The sequence below is a fragment of the Rhincodon typus genome, unplaced genomic scaffold, assembly GCF_021869965.1.
Source record: "Rhincodon typus isolate 14 unplaced genomic scaffold, sRhiTyp1.1 hic_rhity00000568, whole genome shotgun sequence".
In the NCBI taxonomy this organism is placed as follows: Eukaryota; Metazoa; Chordata; class Chondrichthyes; order Orectolobiformes; family Rhincodontidae; genus Rhincodon; species Rhincodon typus.
The window spans coordinates 8,827-28,257 of NW_025966206.1; the positions used below are offsets into that span (position 1 = coordinate 8,827).

The window sequence follows — 19,431 nt, forward strand, 5'->3', positions numbered from 1 at the left end:
TGTTGGAAAAGCCGCAGCAGTTCTGCTAGCACCTGTGGAAGAAAATCAGAGTTAACGTTGTGGGTCAATGATTTCTCTCCACAGATGCTACCAGACCTGCTGTGGCTTTTCCAGCAAATTCTGCTTGTGTTTCATCGAGATCAGAGTCACACCCAGACTAGAGTCAAATTCTACAGCTTCTGCCACACTCTGCTACGTGACACAGTCAAGAAAAAGAAAAGTGTTTTTTTATTAAATGTACAGCAGGAAAGCTCCAGACAGTAAATAAAACAGCAAAATCTAGCCAGTGACCAAATCTCTCCATTTCATTCCCCTCCCATAAAATAAACCCCATCCCCTACATCGGTGCCAAAGTCCGGTCCTTGGGTCAACGAGTCTCATTTCGTTATCGTGTTTCTGTAAGAGAAAGCAAAGCGTCAGAATCTCAGCAAACACCCCATCCCCACATAATACGCAGCCGCAGACCATACAGCCCCTCACCACTGATACTCAGCTTCAACTTCATTTCCTCAATCCCCCCAAGAGACCAAAGACCTAATCCCAGCCTTAAATGTATTCAATGAAGAAGCATTCATTCAGAGACCTGGGGGTGAGGGAGATATTTACCTCGTCTCAGTCCTCAATGATACCCCACGCCCCATGTTTAAATAACACCACCCCCTCCCCCCCCCCAAACCGGGGAAACAATCTCTCAGTTTCTACCCCTGTCCAAGGCCCTTCAGAATCCTGTCTGCCTCAACACGACCACCTCCTGTTCTCCTAAACTTCAGAATATCTAGGCAACTGGGGAGGTGATGGCCTAGTGGTATTAATTGCTGGACTGTTAATCCAGAGACCCAGCTAATGTTCTGGGGATCTGGCTTCAAATCTTGCCATGGCAATATGGTGGAATTTGAATTCAGAATCAAATAATAACCGTGAATCCATTGCCGATTGTCAGAAAATCCCATCCGGTTCACTAATGCCCTTTAGGGAAGGAAACTGCCATCCTTACCTGGTCTGGGCCTACATGTGACTTCAGACCCACAGAAATGTGGTTGACTCTTAGCTGCCCTCTGGGCAATTAGGGACAGGGCAATAAATGCTGGCCTAGCCAGTGGCACCCACATCCCATTAACGAATTTTAAAAAATTGACTCAGCCTCCCCCAGGGACCAGTTGAGTAAACACTCCAATGCCCCTGTATCCTTCCTTAAAATAGAATTATTTCAGAATCAGAACAATCACAGCAATAGCCCTCCGTTGCCCCAGGCCTGGCTCACGTACACATTCATGCTCTTGCCACTCCCGCTGAGGACAATGTAAGGTGTTTTCTGTGCTTTCTGCTTCTCCTGCAGGAGGGCCACGGTTCCCAACGGCGTATCGCTCGAACTCATTTTTCTCAGCAGCTGAAACAAGCACAACACAAGAGGTGAACACAAGGCAAAGACACACGGGCAGGCAGGTTCCACTGGGCCTTTTGCGGCACAAGGAAAGGTCCTTTGGCCCGTCATCCACTTATCTGTCCATTCTAACCCCATTCCCCATCATTTGCTGTGGTGCTTCAAAAGCTCACCTAAGTATTAAATGCCTTGAGGGTTCATGCCTCTACCACCTCTTCAGGCAGCGAGGTCCAGATCTCCACCACCCTCTGTGTGAAACACACTTCTTCAAAGCCTCCTGCTCCTTACCTTAAAGCCATGTCCCTGCTCACTGATCCCTCTACTAAAGGGGAAATGTTTCTCCCCATTTACCTGTATTTATCACCCTCATAACTTTGGGACCTCACTCAGCTTTCTCTTTAAAGGAGAAGGACTCAAGCCTATGCAGTCTCACTCCATAGCTGAAATGCTCCAGCCCAGGTAACATCCTGGTGGATCACCTCCTAGCCCTCTGCTGTGCGATCCCGTCCCCTGAAAAGGAGCAGGGCTGGTGGGAGGAATCACTGATTGGTGATGCTCAGTCATACAAGCATACTCCCTACCCCAAAAAAAAAGGTATCTGACAGGATCAGCAGTGATGTGCGCAGCTTGGGTCCAAACAGTGAAGGACGGGCACTCGGTGAGAGGGGAGGGGCAGGGAGAGACTTTCAAACTCACATGCTCCTCTTCCAGTTTCTTCATGCGTTTTTCTGTCTTCATTTTGCCCGACCCTTTTCCGTGGAACCGGTGGGACAATTGTCTGAACGCCTGTTTTTAGACAAAATGTTTTTAAACTCCAAGGTGCACACGGAAACAGTGTCTACATTTCCACCACCAGCCCACCTCCAACCCCCCAACAAACCATCCACCAAATAATGTAACACCTCTAAGGTTCTGGAGTAGATTTGTAGCTTGGATTGTGAATGTTGTGGTTGGTTGGCTGGATGACCTCACTTCTGGTTTTCCTTCCCAGTGGAGGATACATGGGGTCAAGCTCTATGTGTCTCTGCAGAGACAGGCACGGGAGTTCCTAGAAGCCTGGTACTCCACAAAGAAAGCCAACAAACACATCGAGCTCAACCCCATATACACTCCACTGCGAAGGAAAGCCGGAAGAAGTGAGGTAATCCAGCTCAACGGACTCCACAGTTTAAAAACCAGGCCGGAAAACACAACAGCGCTTTATCAGAGGCTGCACTGATGATGTTACCCAGCAGGGTAATGAAACGTCTGCAGAAAACCAACGAACCAGCTCAGCGAGCCAACCAACCACAATGTAACACCTCCCTACCATCCCAGTCCAAGCAGCTCCATTTGCTCAGCCTCTCCTTCAGCAGTTACTCCCTTCACCACTAACATACAGCAACAGCAGTGTGTACCATCGACAAGAAGCACTGCAGCAATTCAAAAGCTCCTCTGGCAGCACCCACCAGAAGAACAAGGGCAGCAGATACATAGGAACACCACCCCCTGCAACTGATACAGAAATAGCCATTTCATCAGTGCCACTGGATCAAAATCCTGGAGCTCCCCAACAGTGGGGGTGTGGATAAGAAGGCGTTTAGCATGCTTGCCTTCATTACTCACTCCTTCGAGTAAAAGGAGTTGCAATGTTGCGTTGAGGTTTGTACAGGACGTTGGTGAGGCCTTTTCTGGAGTACTGTGCACAGTTCTGGTCTCCCTGTTATAGGGAGGGTATGGAGAGGGCTCAGAAAAGATTTACCAGGATGTTGCTGGGAATGGACAGCGAGATATAAAACAAACCAGGACTTCTTTCACTGGGGAACGTAGGAGGTTGAGGGGTGACCTTATAGAGGTTTACATAACCATGATATTTGCTGGGGGCAGCACTGGCAGGAACGGGTTACATTACTTTACACCAACAGAAGAAGGATGAGGTGTAATTGCTGAAGGCTCAAAAATCGACAAAACTCTGAGAGGGAGCTTAATAAAACCAGGGTTTATGTCAAAGCCAGGCGTGTGTTTCTACAGAGACTTACTACCACCTCAGGACGTTCCAACTGAGGAAGTACTTTCGAAGTGTAGTTAGCGGGGCAGTGGATTTGCACGCGTGCGCACACACACACACACACACACACACAAACAGCAAGGAGAATGTGCAGACAATTTATATTCAGTGATGCAACTACGGCCAGGGGATTTTAATTGGGGGTGGTCATGAATTTAGACAGTATTGCGCTCTCCGTGCTGACAGTGGCCTGGAGTGGGTTGTGGGACCACGACATCCACCCTACCTCTTTCGGGGTCAGTCTCCTTCCAGATTCATCCACGTAATCTATCTTCACATCAGGCCGGTAAGCTTCCTTCTCCTTAAACTCCTGCGTGAAGCCGCGATATTCCTCTCTCCGACTATACTTGTCATCTATCAACCTGGATCATTGCAGCACAATCAAACACACTAACTGGTTCGGTCTGACCACAAGAATGTACAGGTTGAAAGTAAACAATGGCGTCAGCCCAAAATATTTAGAATTAACCATGTAGCACACAGGAGGCGGTGATGGGGTTGTTCGCAAGGGGTAAGACGAATACAATCCTGGATTTCTCCTTACCACGCAATACAACAGCAGGTCAAATGGGAACACTGCAGTGAGTAACTCACCTCCTGACTCTCCAGAGCCTGTCCACTGTCTATAAAGGCACAAGTCAAAAGGTGCAATGGAATATTTGTTCCACTTGCCCCTGGATGAGGGCAGCTCCAACACCACTCAAGAAGCTCGACACTATCCAGGACAAAGCAGCCCACTTGATTGACACCCCATCCATCAATGCTAACATTTACTCCCTCCACCACCGACGCTCAATCACAGCAGTGTGTACTGTCTACAAGATGCACTGCAGAAATTCACCCAGGCTCCTTACACAACGCCATCCAAAATGGGGACCATTACCACCCAGAAGGTCAAGGGCAGCAGATACATGGGGACACCCATTACCTGAAAGCTCCCCTCCAAGTCACCACCCTGACTTGTTGTTGCTTCGTTAGGTCTAAATCCTGGATTGCCAGGAACTGCACTATGGGTGTCCACATAACTCCAAGGTCGACAGCAGTGCAAGGCTGCGGCTCACGACCACCTTCTCAATTAGGGAACGGCAATAAACGCTGGGCCCAGCCAGCCATGTTTTTTAAGGTTTGGGCCTGTCTCACCCTGTTCCATGCCACCACCCCATCAACCAGCTGCTTACATCTTGTCCTCGATGGCATAAACTGTTGATGGGAGAGTCTTCACTGAGGAACGGACTCGGGCGACTTTCTGCATTGTGGTGTCGAGGAGACCTGAAACAGGAAGGAGCAAGAGTTATGGAGGGTTCCTTGCTTATATTTTTTGTTTGAGGTGCGGGGGCATGGGGGAGGAGAGATCCTCCTTAACCCACACACCCTGCCGCTGCAATCTCCCTGCCTCCTCCAAACCTTCTGTCCTGAACGTCCCGTAACTTCACTCCCAGCACAGTCAGCTTTTCGGTTCTGAGACCCGCCAGTGCCCCCTCAGCCTGCTATTTGCCTGCCCTGCCACAACCTGCACCACCAGGACAGGGGAGGGGGCAAAGGGCAGGGGAGACTCCAACATTGCCAGGCTGGCAAGCCCCTGGCAGAAATGGGAGGGTGAAGCCCAACAGGTTCCCCGGTTTCCCAGCATCGTGTGGCACAGGAGACCATTCGGCCCTTCGGGTCTGTGACGGTCATTCTCCAGTCATTCCAGTCTCATCGACCCTGCAGATAATCTCCCCTTCCCGCATGAACTGAGTTTCACCCCACCCAACCAACTTTCTGCTGCCCTTTCAGGCAGAGCATTCCACATCACAACATCTCCGTGGGTTCAACATTCTCATCTCCCCTTCTTCATCTGGTAATCTGCGTCCCTCTGGCGCCAGACCCTTTTGCCATTGCAAACAGTTTCTCCCCGAGTGAATTGTTACAAACGCTTCCCCGATTCTGGAAAGCTCAATTCGATCTCCCCCTTAACCTTCCCTGCTCCGTGGAGAACGATCCCGCCTTCTCCATGGCTACTGAAGGCCCTGGGGTTGGGGATGTAGCAGGCCAGCACGACAGAAAGGAGTGTGATCTCCTCAGACCAACATGCGGAGAAGGGGCTAGAGGGATTCCCTGGTCGATGCACCTGCCTTTGTTCCTGCAGAGATGCAGAGCAGCTGCTAGCCCGCAGTTCACAATGGGCTCCTCATCCAGGATCGTGGTGGACGTGGCTAAGAACTGAGAAAGAGAGAGAGAGAGGCGAGAGGTGAGAGATGATGCATTTTGGGACAACTAACAAAATAGGGGAGCAGTGAGTAATACAGCACAGAAACAAACCCTTTGGTCCAACCCGTCCATGCTGACCAGATATCCTAAACTAATCTAGTGTCATTTGCCAGCATTTGGCCCATATCCCTCTAAACCCTTCCTATTCATGTACCCATCCAGATGCCTTTTAAATGTTGTAATTGTACCAGCCTCCACCACTTCCTCTGCCAGCTCATTCCATACACGCACCACCCTCTGTGAAAAAGTTGCCCCTTCGGTCCCTTTTAAATCTTTCCCCTCTCGCCTCAAACCTAGCTCTCCAGTCTTGGACTCCCTGACCCTGGGGAGAACGACCTTGACAATGCACCTATCCATGCCCCTCATGATTTTATAAACCTCTATAAGGTCACCCCTCAGCCTCTGACGCTCCAGGGAAAATAGCTCCAGCCTATTCCCCATCGCTCAAACCCTCCAATCCAGCAACATCATTGTAAATCTTTTCTGAACCCTCTCAAATTTAACAACATCTTTCCTATAGCAGGGAGATCAGATTGAACGCAGTATTCCAAAAGTGGCCTAACCAATGTCCTGTACAGCTGCAACATCACCTCCCAACTCCCATACTCAACGCTCCAGCAGAGGCTGTGCAGAGACAGGGGGATGAACAGACCGCAAAGCCAGCCTTTCAGGCGCCCCTTGATATGGGATTGATTCAGCCATCATTTGCCTTACCTCCGGCTGCTTCTTCTCCTCGTCCAAATTCACCGTACTCCAGCCCACTGTTTCGTCTCGGTCCATCTCTATCTCGTCATCCGACAACTCCTTATTCTCCACTTCAAAATCCTGTACAGGGAAAGTGACGGAGACACAGCAATGCTAGCATTAGTTAGACACACTCCTCCTTGTCTCTGTTCCTTCTCTTTTAAAATGCTAATAAAGCTGCCTCTACACTGTTCCCCATCAAACACTCCCAGGACAGGGGCAGCGTGGGGTTAGATACAGCGTAAAGCTCTCTCTACACTGTTCCCCATCAAACACTCCCAGGACAGGGACAGCACACGGTTAGATACAGCGTAAAACTTCCTCTACACTGTTCCCCATCAAACACTCCCAGGACAGGGACAGTATGCGGTTAGATACAGAGTAAAGCTCCCTCTAAATTGTTCACACTCACCAGTAGCTCCTCCTGTTCCTCCCGGTTGCCAGCCAGCCCGTAGGTTGGGATTTCTCCGAGGGTCCGGCAGAATTCCGACGTGGCGTTGAAGACTATCAGCCCCTTTCTTTCCAACTCATCCGCGTCCTCGTCCTTCCGTTCGGATTTCAGCTTCTTTGCGATGTCAACAACCTGGCGGAGAAGGGATTGGTTTTATTTTAAGTTAGTGGGGACGACCTCCCAAGTCCCCTCTGCTGCGACACAACACGCGGAAACACTGTTCCAAACTCAGTCCCTTATTCTTAGGCTGTGACCCCCTAGTTCCGGACTTCCCCAACATCGGGAACATTCTTCCCGCATCCAGCCTATCCAGTCCCATCAGGAATTTATATGTTTCTATCGGATCCCCCCATCTCATTCCAGCAAATACCAGCCCAGTCGATCCAGCCTTGCCTTGTATGTCAGTCCTGCCATCCCGGGAATCAGTCTGGTGAACCTTTGCTGGACTCCCTCACGAGCAAGAATGTCCTTCCTCAGACTAGGAGACCAAAACTGCACACAATACTCAAGGTGTAGCCTCACCGAGGCCCTGCACAACTGCAGCAAGACACCCGTACTCCGATACTCAAACCCTCTCGCTAGGAAGGCCAGCGTGCCATTAGCTTTCCTCACTGCCTGCTGCACCCGCATGCCAACCTTCAGCGACTATTCCACCATGACATCCAGGTCACACTGCACCTCACCCTGCCCCAGACAGCACTGCAGGAAGGCTAACTGAACATTGTTAAGACAGAAGTAGGTCAAGAATCAAACAAGGGAATCAGAGGTTAAACCAATGCAGGAGAAAAGGCAGCAATGTGGAGTTGACCAGATGATGGAGGTGCAGAATTAGACCATCTAGCTCGAGTCTGCTCCACCGTCTATCATGGTTGACCATTTTTCTCAATTTTTCTCCATTCTCCTGCCTTCGCCCCTTAACCCTTGATTGCCCTTACCAATCTATCTCTGTCTTTAATACAATGAAAGACGGCCTCAATAGCCCTCGGAGGCAATGAGTTCCACAGATTCACTGCCCTCTGGCTGAGGAAATTCCTCCTTAACTCAGTTTTAAAGCGTCATCCCTTCATTCTGAGAATGTGCCCTCCTACTACAGTCATCGAGTCACAGATGTACAGCACAGAAAACAGACCCTTTGGTCCATCCCGTCCATGCTGACCAGATACCCTAAATTAATCTAGTCCCATCTGCCAGCATTTCCCTCTAAACCCTTCCTAGTCATGTACCCATCCAGATACCTTTTAAATGTTGTAATTATACCAGCCTCCACCACTTCCTCTGGCAGCTAGTTCCATACACGGACCACCCTCTGCGTGAAAAAGGTGCCCCTCAGGTCCCTTTTAAATCTTTCCCCTCTCACCTTAAACCTATGCCCCTCTAGTTCTGGACTCCCCCTATTTGGGGAAAGGCCTTGGCTGTTCATCCTACCCATGCCCCTCATGATTTTATAAACCTCTATAAGGTCACCCTCAGCCTCCAACACTTCGGGAACATTCTCTCCCTCGAGCTGAAACACTCCTACCCCAGCCACCCCCATCCTTGTAAATCTTTTTGGAACACTTTCAAGTTTTACAACATCTTTCCTACAGCAGGGAGACCAGAACTGAACACAGTATTCCAAAATGGCCTCAAAATATCTTCTCCATGTCCATCCTATCTGGACCTCTCTGTATTCTATAGGTTGTAACGAGATCATCCCTTCATCCTTCTAAACTCCATCGAGTAGAGACCCAGAGTCCTCAACCACTCCTCATATGACAAGCCCTTCCTCCCAGGATCTTGTAATTCTCCTGTGGATGCCCTCCAACACCAGCACATCCATCCTTAGGTACCATAATCAGAATAACCCTGATCCTACTGAGTGGTGGAGCAGGGCTGAGGGGCCGACTGGCCCAGCCCTAGATTGCACGTGTGAAAGCCACTATGCCAGTGGACGGTGATCCTGAGCCAGTTCAGTCATGGGCATAAACCTGCTTGGGAGGAAAGGGAACTCCAACTGGTCTTACAAGGTACAAGTCCCCAGGGGGTTGCTCTGGTACAGGAGCAACCTGGGAGATCCCAGAACGTTTTCCTCCGAGCTGGAAATGGCAGACCTCCCCCCTGACAGCAATGGGTCCTGCCTCACCTTATCGGATGCCTGCTTGTGCATTTGTCGCAGCCGCCGTTGTTTCTCCAGCTGTTTCTGTAGCTCCATCTCAGCCTCGTCCTCCTCGATGGCCACTGGGGTGTCAGGGGCTCGGGCTTCATCTGAGGGTGACAACACACCGTGCAGGCAGGTCACATCAGGTAGCAATCCCACCCCACAACACCCCCTGCCCAACCTGAAGGAATACTACACTACACTACACTACACTACAATACAAATGCTACTGCTCCAATAATCCAGCGCCATGCTTTCGGAGGGCCAGCGCCGAGGGAGCGTGGTGCCAGGCCGGTGGGCCGGAACCGAGAGAGCAGCGTGCCAGGCCAGAGGGCTGGTATTGAGGGAGCAGGGTACCAGGCCAGAGGGCCCTTGGTGAGTGCTGCACAGTAGAAAGGTCAGTGTTGAGGGGGTGCCGCACAATTGGAGGGTCAATGATCCCCATGAACTGGGATTTGTAATGAGGCGAGAATATATTTTTAAAAAAAAAGATCAGTGTCATATGAAACACACCCTTTGGTCCAACTTGTCCATGCTGATCAGACATCCCATCTGACCTAGTCCCATTCGCCAGCATTTAGCCCATATCCCTCTAAACCCTTCCTATTCACGTACCCGTCCAGATGTCTTTTAAACGTTGTCATTGTACCAGCCTCCACCACTTCCTCTGTTCCATACACGCACCACCCTCTGCGTGAAAATGATGCCCCTCAGGTCACTTTTAAACCTTTCCCCACTCACCGTAAACCTACGCCCTCTACTTTCAGACTCCCCTACCCTAGCGTTGTCAGAATCGGGAGGCAGATATGGGTCAGCGACGAGAGCGAAGGCGGGGAAACGGCAGTGTGGGAGAACGTGGGCACATTTCAGACACTCAGTGAGGAAAATGGAGGAGGCAAGCCCGGAGGGGACAGAGTGCTTGCCTACGGGGGGGGGGGGGGGGCGCTGCGGTGGTGGTTGGTGGAGAGAGATGCTGTGGGGGTGGATTGCAGGGACAAAAACAATGAGGGTTTACAGAGTGAAAACTGCATTGACGTTGGTCTCCCCGCTTGGACATACCGTCACTGATATCCATGTTTTCCACACGCATGTCGTCAGACACGGATTGTACCTCTGGGGCTGCCGCCGCCTCTGCTTGCTCTGTGTCGCCTTCTGCCTCTGCCTCTGCCTCGCTGTTGAATTTCCAGCCTCGGCCACGTTCCCTGTAAAAGACGACATATCAGAGGAAATACCTCACACAGTTCCCCCGGTGGCCGGGGGACTTAGCATATTTCCGTTCACCTTAGAATTGGCAACTGATGGGAGCTGGTGCTGCACTGGTAATAATTGCTGGATAAGTTATCCCGAGGCTAATTCTCAGGGATGTGGGTTCAAATCCTAGCAGCTAGTGGAACTTAAACTAAATTAATAAAAGCACGTTTCAGCGATGGGGACTATGATTGTTGTAAAACCCCATCTGGCCCTTTAGGGAAGAAACTCTTTCAGCAGGTGACGGCCTATTGGTATTATCACTGGACTGTTAACCCAGAGACCCAGGTGACCCGGGTTCAAATCCCGCCCACGGCAGATGGTGGAATTTGAATTCAAAGCTGGAATTAAGAGTCTAATGATGACCTTGACTCCATTGTCAGGAAAAACCCATCTCATTCACTAATGCCTTTTGGGGAAGGAAACTGCCATCCTTACCTGGTCTGGCCTACATGCCACTACAGCCACAGGGAAGTGGTTGACTCTTAACTGCCCTCTGGGCAATTAGGGATGGGTACTAAATGCTGGGCCCAGCCAGCAATGCCATCATCTTGTGAATGAATCTAAAATAAAACCAGTCTAGCCTACAGAACCACTGCAATGTGGTTGAATCTTTTAAGTGCCCCCTGAAATAGCCAAGTGAGTCACTCTGCTCGGGGAGCAGTCAGGGATGGCAGTAAACGCCTACAATTGCATGAGAAACGGACTCCAGAGAGTGGAACAGCAGCCGGTGACCGAGAGGCTTTGAGCTGCAACTCACCTGGACCCGTAATCGGCAACTGTGCTCTCGTGCCCCTGGGCAAGGAGGTCGTCGGCTTTCAGCATCATTTCCTTCTTCCGAATTTTCTTCACTCTCCTTTTGGTTTTCTTGAACGTAACCTGTGAGAAAGAGAGAGAGAGAGAGAAAAAACGGAGAGAAAGATTGCACCATCTATTCCCCTCCACCATTGCAATGCGTCAGCGGGTGCCGGACCCAGCCCCTCTCCCTGCCTCACCATCTCCTCCTCGGTGTAGAATTCTGAAGCCAACTTCAGCTGCGGCATGTCGAGGGTTTGCGCCTGGTTGCGTAGGGTCTCGCGGATCTGCTGCAGTTCCCGCTCCCATGATCCGTCGGCGGTCCCCCCAGCCTCCAGCTTAAAGGATTTCTTCTTCTCCCCGTCGATCTCCTCGTCATACTTCGACAGGATGGACTTTCCTTTAAACTTGAAGCAAAACAGTGGGGGGGAAGAACTAAATTTAAAAACAGAACCAAAATCGACCCACGCTTGCCTGTCCGTTCCCCGGGTCCACACCGCCTTTGTCGCCAAACCACATACCCTCCCACCCCCAAATCAGTGGCACGGTCCGGAATAAGCTAGGAGAGGCGTGCGCTGGAACGTACCACTGCCATGTCGTCGACGCTCTCCTCCTCCTCGTAGGGCTTGTAGTCGGGCTTCTTCTTCTTGTGCTCCACGTTCTTGTCAGCTCGCTCTTTATCCAGGATGTTGACGTTGACCAGGACGTCATCCTCCTCGTCCAGGACTCCTGAGTGGAAAGCGGCGGTGGACAGAAAGGTGCGAGAAATGGGTCACGTTGCAAGTCGGAGGCCCCCTGTTCCCATCTCTCTTAGTGGGGAGGGGGGCCTTCTTCCGCCCTGACATCCCATCTCTCCTCGCTTGCTCTTTCGCCGTCCCCACCCGCACAGAATTTCGTAAACCATCCTCCACAAATCCCTCCTCTTTTGAAGCCGCCACACAATCTCCCTCTCCCACTGTCTGACCGAACCACCAAAAACTGAAGTTACCCGCTCACCCCTCTCTCTACATTCTTCCGATTGTCATCTTTGAAATATTCCCGCTCCAAGGATATACCTTTTCAAAAGGTCACACCTGAAAAACCCACTGAAAGCTGCAGGCTAATCGTCAGCAGGAGGCCATTTAGCCCCTCAGGCCCGTTCCTGCCATTCTGTTACATCCTGGCTGACATGGACCGTAACTCTGGCGAACGGCTTACCCTGTGAAAATCTCACTTTGAATCCTTCCGATAGCGACTCGGGGGTTCAGAGAGACAGATTCTCAAGCGCCTGCGTGCAAAGGCGCACATCCTGACATCACCCACGCTGACCGAGCTAGTTTAATGCCAAAACTATTACCCAGAGGTGGCGCCTTACCTTTGTCCTTCAGGGTCAGCACGACCGACTCTCCTTCCGTGAAGGCTTCTATATCATGCTGGACGGTCAGTCCTTTCAGGTCCCGGGACGTGTAGGCGGACTTGAAAACAATAAAAAGGAGAGGTGAGGAAGTAAGCAGTTAATATGATGGAACCACGTCCTCCCTCCTGGAGGTTTGAACCCCGACTGCTCCACTGTCGAAGAGCATACCTGTTATTTTTCTATTTACTCATGGCATGTGAGCCCAGCATTTATTGCTCGTTAAGGCATGGCTATGGGTCTGGAGTCACATGTCGGCCAGGTTTCCTTCCCTAAATGAAGGTGAGTGAACCAGATGGGTTTTTCCTGACAACCGACAACCGACAACAGTCAACCTTGAGCTCAAACTCCACCATCTGCCTTGGCGGGATCTGAACCCAGGTCCTCACCTGACTCTCTGTATTAACAGTCTAGTGACAATACCACTAGGCCATCACCTTCCCCTTTCAAGAGCAACTCTTTTCACCTGCTATTAGCTCAGGCCCATCTACACACTCTGGCTTTTCTTTCTAATCAGAAATAAGTGTCCCTCATCGCACTGACTCCACAACTGTTCCGAAATCAGATTGGACCCGAAACATTAACTCTTTCTCTCTCTATAGGTGCTGCCAGACCTTTCCTCGTTTGTTTTGGATTTTCAACAACTTCCCCCCCCTCACTGTCTTTTGCTTTCACTTACATGATCATACAGAGGCTTGGGGAGACTGCAGCTGGAACGCCGAGAGCAGTTTTTTGGTCTCCTTACTCAAAGAAAGATGTATTCGCCACAGAGAAAGTGTATCACCAAACTAGACTCCTGGCTTGGAGGGACGGTTCTCTCAGGAGAGAGAGATGAAGCAGACACGGACAATATTCTCTGGGAGGTTGAGGAGAATGGAGGGTGGTCCCATTCAAATATTTGACATTCTTACAGAGCTCGACTGGTGGAGGCAGGAGGGACGTTTACTTCGCTGGGGCTGAAGCAAGGTATAGAAGCAGAGGACACTGACTCAGAATTGGAGACAGGCCAATCAGACTCAAGATGAGGGGACAGGGAATTTCTTCACTGAGAGTGGGGAATCTCGGGCATTCTCTGTCCCAGAAGACAAATGGAGGCTCAGCCAGTGACGCTTCGCATCTGAAATTCCGTGCACAATTTGGTTTTGTCGTTGAAGGATGGATGTAAACGTGTTGGAAGTTCAGATATCTTGAAATGGGTGGGTTGCCCAGTGAGAAATGGTTGGACTGTTTAGAATACCAGGTGACATGACTGAAACACACGAGATCCTGACAGGTCTTGGCCAGGTGCAAGCAGAGAGGGCGTCTCCTCTTCCAGAAGATGTCACCAAATCAGGGGTCACACAGTTAAAACAGCCAAGGAGAATTTCTGTCTCTCTCTCTCTCTCTCTCTCTCTCTCGTGGAGAGTCGAGTCTCTTTGGAAATCTCTGCCTCAAGAGGCAGCAGAAGCAGAAATCCTTGAACAATTAAGGCAGAGGGGCATAGATTCTTGACAGATGAGGCAGGGGTCTGAAAGATTTATTGGGGGTAGGCAGGAACATGCAGAATCAAATCAGTCATGACCTTACTGAATGGCAGAGCAGGGAGAGGGGCTGAGCATTCCTATGTTTACAGGATAGACTTGCAGATCTTAAAACCGTCAAGCGGTTTGGAGGCAGTGTGGGAAAACAGTGTCGGAGTAGATTAATCACGATGTCTATGAACGGCAGAGAGGATTCAAGAGGCTATGACTTGTCTCCAATATCCAAAATTACAAAAAAGGAATAAGCACAGGCCCTTTGAACCTGCTCTGTCATTCAGTAAAATCACAGCTGATCTGATTTTAATCTCAACTCCACATTCCTGCAGATCCCAATAATCTTTCATCCCTTTGCTTATCAGGAACTATCTACCTCTGCCTTAAAAAATATTTAAAGATTGTGCACTCGCTGCTTTTTGAGGAAGGGAATTCCAAAGATACTGGACCCTCAGAAATGAATATTTCCTCATCTGGTTTAAATAAGTACTCCCCCCACCCCCCCATTATTTTTTAACCAACGATCTTTTATTTCTCAATTCTCCCACAAGAGGAATCATCCTTTTCACATCCACACTGTCAAGTCCCATCAGCATCTTCTATGTTTCAATTAAGTCACCTTGGATACTTGTAAACTCCAGAGGATACAGGCCCAGCCTCCCTCATCAGGCAACCTTTTCATTCCAGATATCAGTCTAGTAAACCTTCTCTGAACTGCACGCAGTGCATTAATGTTCTCCCCAAGTACAGTGACCAGTACTGTACACAGTCCTCCAAATGCGGTCTCACCAACGCCTTCTACAACCGAAGCATAACCTTTATACTCTCGCATTCAATTTCCCTACACCAAGGTGATTGGTACAAACAATACAAGGACATCCTAAAACAGAAAGAGCCTGATAAACCGACAGTGCGGAAGGAAACCATTCAGCCCACCGAACCACCAGAGAATTCCACGCAGACCCAGTCCCACTATCTCTATAACCCTGCATTTACCACGGCCAATCCACCCTAACCTGCACATCTTTGGATTGTGTGGGAGGAAACCGGAGCACCCAGAGGAAATCCACGCAGACACGGGAAGAATGTGCAAACTCCACACAAACAGTCACCCGAGGGTGGAATTGAACCCAGGTCCCTGGCGCTGTGAGGTAGCAGTGCTAATTGTGTCTACTTTGTGAATGACAGTTGGGGTGGCACGGTGGCTCAGTGGTTAGCACTGTTGCCTCACAGCGCTAGGGACCTGGGTTCGACTCCACCCTCGGGCGACTGTCTACGTGCAGTTTGCACATTCTCCCCGTGTCTGTGTGGGTTTCCTCTGGGTGCTCCGGTTTCCTCCCACAGTCTAAAGACCTGCTGGTTAGGGTGGACTGGCCATGCTAAATTGCTCAGGGTGTTCAGGGATGTGTAGGTTAGGTGGGTTATAGGGGGATGGTTCTGGGTGGGATGCTCGGAGGGTCGGTGTGGACTTATTGGGCCAAAAGGCCTGTTTCCACACTCTAGGGATTCTACGATCTATGATCTAACTACTGAGCCAGCCCACCATTTGTGTGAAACACGGCAGTGGATGAGCCCAGGTGGAAGCTGGAAGCGAGCACTGATGTTTGGACAGATGGGTTTCCAGAGGTGTCCCTCCCCAAACTGGCGATAACAGGCTCGCCAGAGGTTACAAAGCTGAAGACATTCCCTTGAGCACCCACCATGGTGACATGAAATGGTCAGAACTTGAGAATCACTGACCTGGAGGGACCAGGGGAGGCAAAGTCACTGTCATATGGGTGCGCTGAAATAACCAAGATACAAGCATTAGAGTCTGGCGTGAGAGGACAGTAAATAAGGGAGACCAGGAGCTGTGTGACTACGTTATAGAGTTATAGAGCTGTACAGCATGGAAACAGACCCTTCAGTCCAACTCATCCATGCTGACCAGATATCCTAAATTAATCTAGTCCCATTTGCTAGCATTTCCCTCTAAACCCTTCTTATCCACGTACCAATCCAGATGCCTTTTAAATGTTGTAATGGTACCAGCCTCCACCACTTCCTCTGGCAGCTCGTTCCATACACGCACCACCCTCTGCGTGAAAAAGGTGCCCCTCGGGTCCCTTTTAAATCTTTACCCTCTCACCTTAAACCCATGCCCCTCTGGTTTCGGACTCCCCGAAAACACACAGGCCCACATTCACATCAGTCCGGAGAACACTAGTTCAAATCCTATTGCAGACAGTTACAACTACAATCTGGGGGGGGTCACCTCAACCTGCGGCATCATCGTAAAACCCTTGCGTTCGGGAAGGTGTGCCATTCTGACAGAGCCTGTCTGGGACCGTATGTGACTCCGAATCCCTAAAACCAACACAGTCATCTCTCAACTGCTGTAACGTGCCAACCTGCCACTGTCACTTGTCACCCTCACAGGGCAATAAAGACTGGCCTTGGCACCAACTATATAGTCTTTTTTAAGATTACACCCTTTATACTGCTCGAGAATTCAGACTGAGACCGATCTTACAGACTGTGTTTGAAGGGCGGCAGCTGCGGGAGAGGAGAGCAAACTGGTGGGTTTGCATCTTGAATTAACCTCCTCAAAAATTTCAACAAAAAGACACCTGCCAAGACCAACTCCAAATACTCCATTCTGACCGGGAATTATGCAGAAACGTACAGTCCAGCTAAGGTAGCCAACTCTTCAATTTTACAGATAAACCCACTTCTACACTGTGGAATCCTTATCACACAATACAGAGCACTCCCAGGACAGGGGTTAGACACAGAGTAAAACTCTCTTTACATTGTCCCCCATCAAACACTCCCAAAACAGGGACAGCACGGGGTTAGATACAGAGTAAAGCTCTCTCAATGCTGTCCCTCCAACAAACACTACCAGGACAGGGACAGCATGGGCTTAGATACAGAGTAAAGCTTCCTCTACACTGTCCCCCCATCAAACACTCCCAGGACAGGGACAGCACAGGGTTAGATACAGAGTAAAGCTCTCGCTACGCTGTCGCCCCATCAAACACTCCCAGGACAGGGGCAGCAACGGGGTTAGATACAGCCCCACTGCTGATTCGTTTACTCTTCACAGGCACAACCACCTATCACAAGCTACAGCAACCGCTCGCTCTCAACATGGATCCCAACTCCAGCCCAAATTATGACGTACAGAGACGTTGTACAGACTGGTACCTCCTGCACCCCCACGACGGGTATCCCACACGTTCAACTGATACTCACTACAACCCTCTGTTTATTTAAAAACCTGGGCTCATCCAAACAATGTGGGTCAGAAGCCCTGAGCCAACACCATGCAGATCCTCCCCCTAAATCACCCCTCACCTGTTTCTTGGTCTGCAGTTCCTCCTCGACGAGGTCACTGACGCCAAACTCTTCATCCATTTCTTCAAGCAGCTTCGCCTGCGTGTGATTCGTAAAGTTAATCGGACGGTCTTTGGCACGGTAAGTAATCCGGCTCTATCCCAGTGAGGCTCCTTTCACATCTGCACTCTCGCCCACTCGTGCAGAAGGTCTAAATTCCCCCCACTGTCTCCTGTGGGGATTCAGCAGGAGAGCAGAGCCCCCCAGGGAGGGAGACAGTGGCGGTAATAACAATCATAATATTCTGGGGACCATCAAACCTCATCTGCTGCATGACACAGGCTGTGCCCGATACTGCAGGAGCTGGGGTGTAGCGTATACCCAGTGGTGAAATTTCCATGCCATGTTGACAAGTTTCTGCGAACCTTGATGTTGGTTTTGGGCCCCAAAGACTGGGACACATCGGTGCAGCACGGAGTGCTGTGCGAGCCCCCCCAACCTCGGCTTACCCTCTTCTCGGCCATCTCCTTCTCCCTCTGCAGTTTCCTGCTCTTCTCCACCCAAGCCATGGCATCGTCAAGCCAAGCGTCATCGTCGCCGAGAGACTTCACTTTCCTGCGCCAGAGAGGGGATGTCAAAACGTGCAAATCGGGCGATCTCCTCTCGTTACCCACGCCAAGGGGGCCTGGCCATTTCTCACGCCCCCGAAGCAGGTGGTGTCAAGCTGCCCTTCCTGGGTCACCGTTGTCGTGTGTGTGTGCGTGTGTGTGCGCATTGGGGGGGGTTGCAGGCAGTGGTGCCTGCTTTGCCCTGGATGGTGTCAAGCTTCTTGAGTGTTGCTGGAGTTGCAGTCACCCAGGCAAGGGCAATAAATGCTTTGCAATGCCCACGCTCCAAAATGGATAAGCATATTGCAGCACAATATCATTGACAGTTTTGTTCTTAAAATTCATTTGTGGGATGTGGGTGTTGCTGGCTGGGCCCAGCATTTATTGCCCATTCCTTGAGAAGGTGGGGGTGAGCTGCCTTCTTGAACCGCTGCAAGTCCACCTGCTGCGGGTTGACCCACAAATGCCCTCAGGGAGGGAATTCCAGGATTTTGACCTCAAACGGTGAAGGAACGGCGATATAGTTCCAAGCCAGGATGGTGAATGGCTTGGAGGGGAACGTGCAGGGGCTGGTGTCCTTCTAGATGGAAGTGGTCGTGGGTTTGGAAGGTGCTGCCTGAGGATCTTTGGTGAATTTCTGCAGTGCATCTTGTAGATGGTACACACTGCTGCTACTGAGCGTCGGTGGGGGGAGGGAGTGGCATGTCTGTGCAGGGGCTGCTTTGTCCTGGATGGTATTGTATTAGCTCAGCTAGCTGAATAGCCAACATACCATTCGGAGTGACACAGACTACAAAGGTTCGATTCCCACTCCAGCCGTGGAGGGCCTGGCACTTCCCTCCCTCGCCTTTCCTCCAGGCCATGGAAGGCAATGGAACTCAATTCGGAGAAAAGAATACCAATCTTGAGCTGATTGAGAAGGGGCAGACAAAATGCCTGGACTGAGCACAAATGCCATGCTAACTTCGCTATCACTGCTGCATCACTGTAACCACGTCAGCGAGAGACATTCCTGAAACTCACATTCAGGTATACCCCCTCCCCCTGTTTGCTCACTCTGCAATGGCCCAGCCGAGTTTCCAGTTGGGGCTGAGTGATAATAGTCGTAAAGCTCCAGGAACCTAGCCTCAAATCCCATTGCTGGGACCTATCCACAGGCATTCCATAATAGGTTGGTTCCACAGAAGCAGGCATACAGCAGTGCACCCAAAGTTTTCAGTTTTGATAAATTTCCATTAACTCTTTTTGTTTCGGTGCTCCATCAAGGGCTGTCAGATCTGGTTATTGTGCTTTATTTTTAAGAACACAAAGAGCAGCCCAGGTCCCAGGGACACAGGGTGACAAAGGTTCTCGCGGATGCCAGGTCTGACCTACCCTAGCTTCTGATTCAGGAGGCGTTTCTCCTTCAGGGCAGCAAGCTTCACCCGAATGTCTTCCTGCTGCTTCATGGCGATGGGGTTAACGGCTGGGACCACAACTGGGTCCTCATTCGTTCCGGTCTCAGCTGCAGCAAGGGGAAAAGGGAGGTGGGAGGGGGGGGGGGGG

The 19,431-nt window shown here is 50.5% G+C and overlaps 1 protein-coding gene across 1 annotated transcript; it reads right to left on the reverse strand.

The window, feature by feature from the left end:
• Window positions 1-210: 210 nt before the first annotated feature.
• Window positions 211-19,384, reverse strand: LOC125488364 (U4/U6.U5 tri-snRNP-associated protein 1-like). The gene is made up of 17 exons (XM_048621360.1): window positions 19,261-19,384; window positions 17,788-17,893; window positions 17,300-17,377; window positions 12,408-12,507; window positions 11,640-11,782; window positions 11,254-11,460; window positions 11,019-11,137; window positions 10,070-10,212; window positions 8,996-9,117; window positions 6,835-7,005; window positions 6,393-6,503; window positions 5,543-5,630; window positions 4,607-4,697; window positions 3,655-3,790; window positions 2,078-2,167; window positions 1,266-1,387; window positions 211-396 (listed from the first exon to the last, which is right to left on the reverse strand). Exons 1-17 carry the CDS (start codon window positions 19,332-19,334, stop codon window positions 378-380), a joined length of 1,920 nt encoding a protein of 639 aa, XP_048477317.1. The 5' UTR covers window positions 19,335-19,384; the 3' UTR covers window positions 211-377.
• Window positions 19,385-19,431: the final 47 nt, after the last annotated feature.

Excerpts from the sequence above, each read along its gene's own strand:
- LOC125488364 (XM_048621360.1), bottom strand. The coding sequence starts at position 19,334 with ATGAAGCAGCAGGAAGACATTCGGGTGAAGCTTGCTGCCCTGAAGGAG. Across the intron at positions 9,118-10,069 it reads AAACATGGATATCAGTGACG|ATGAAGCCCGAGCCCCTGAC; the intron begins GTATGTCCAAGC and ends TGTCACCCTCAG. Across the intron at positions 7,006-8,995 it reads ACAAGCAGGCATCCGATAAG|GTTGTTGACATCGCAAAGAA; the intron begins GTGAGGCAGGAC and ends CTTCTCCGCCAG.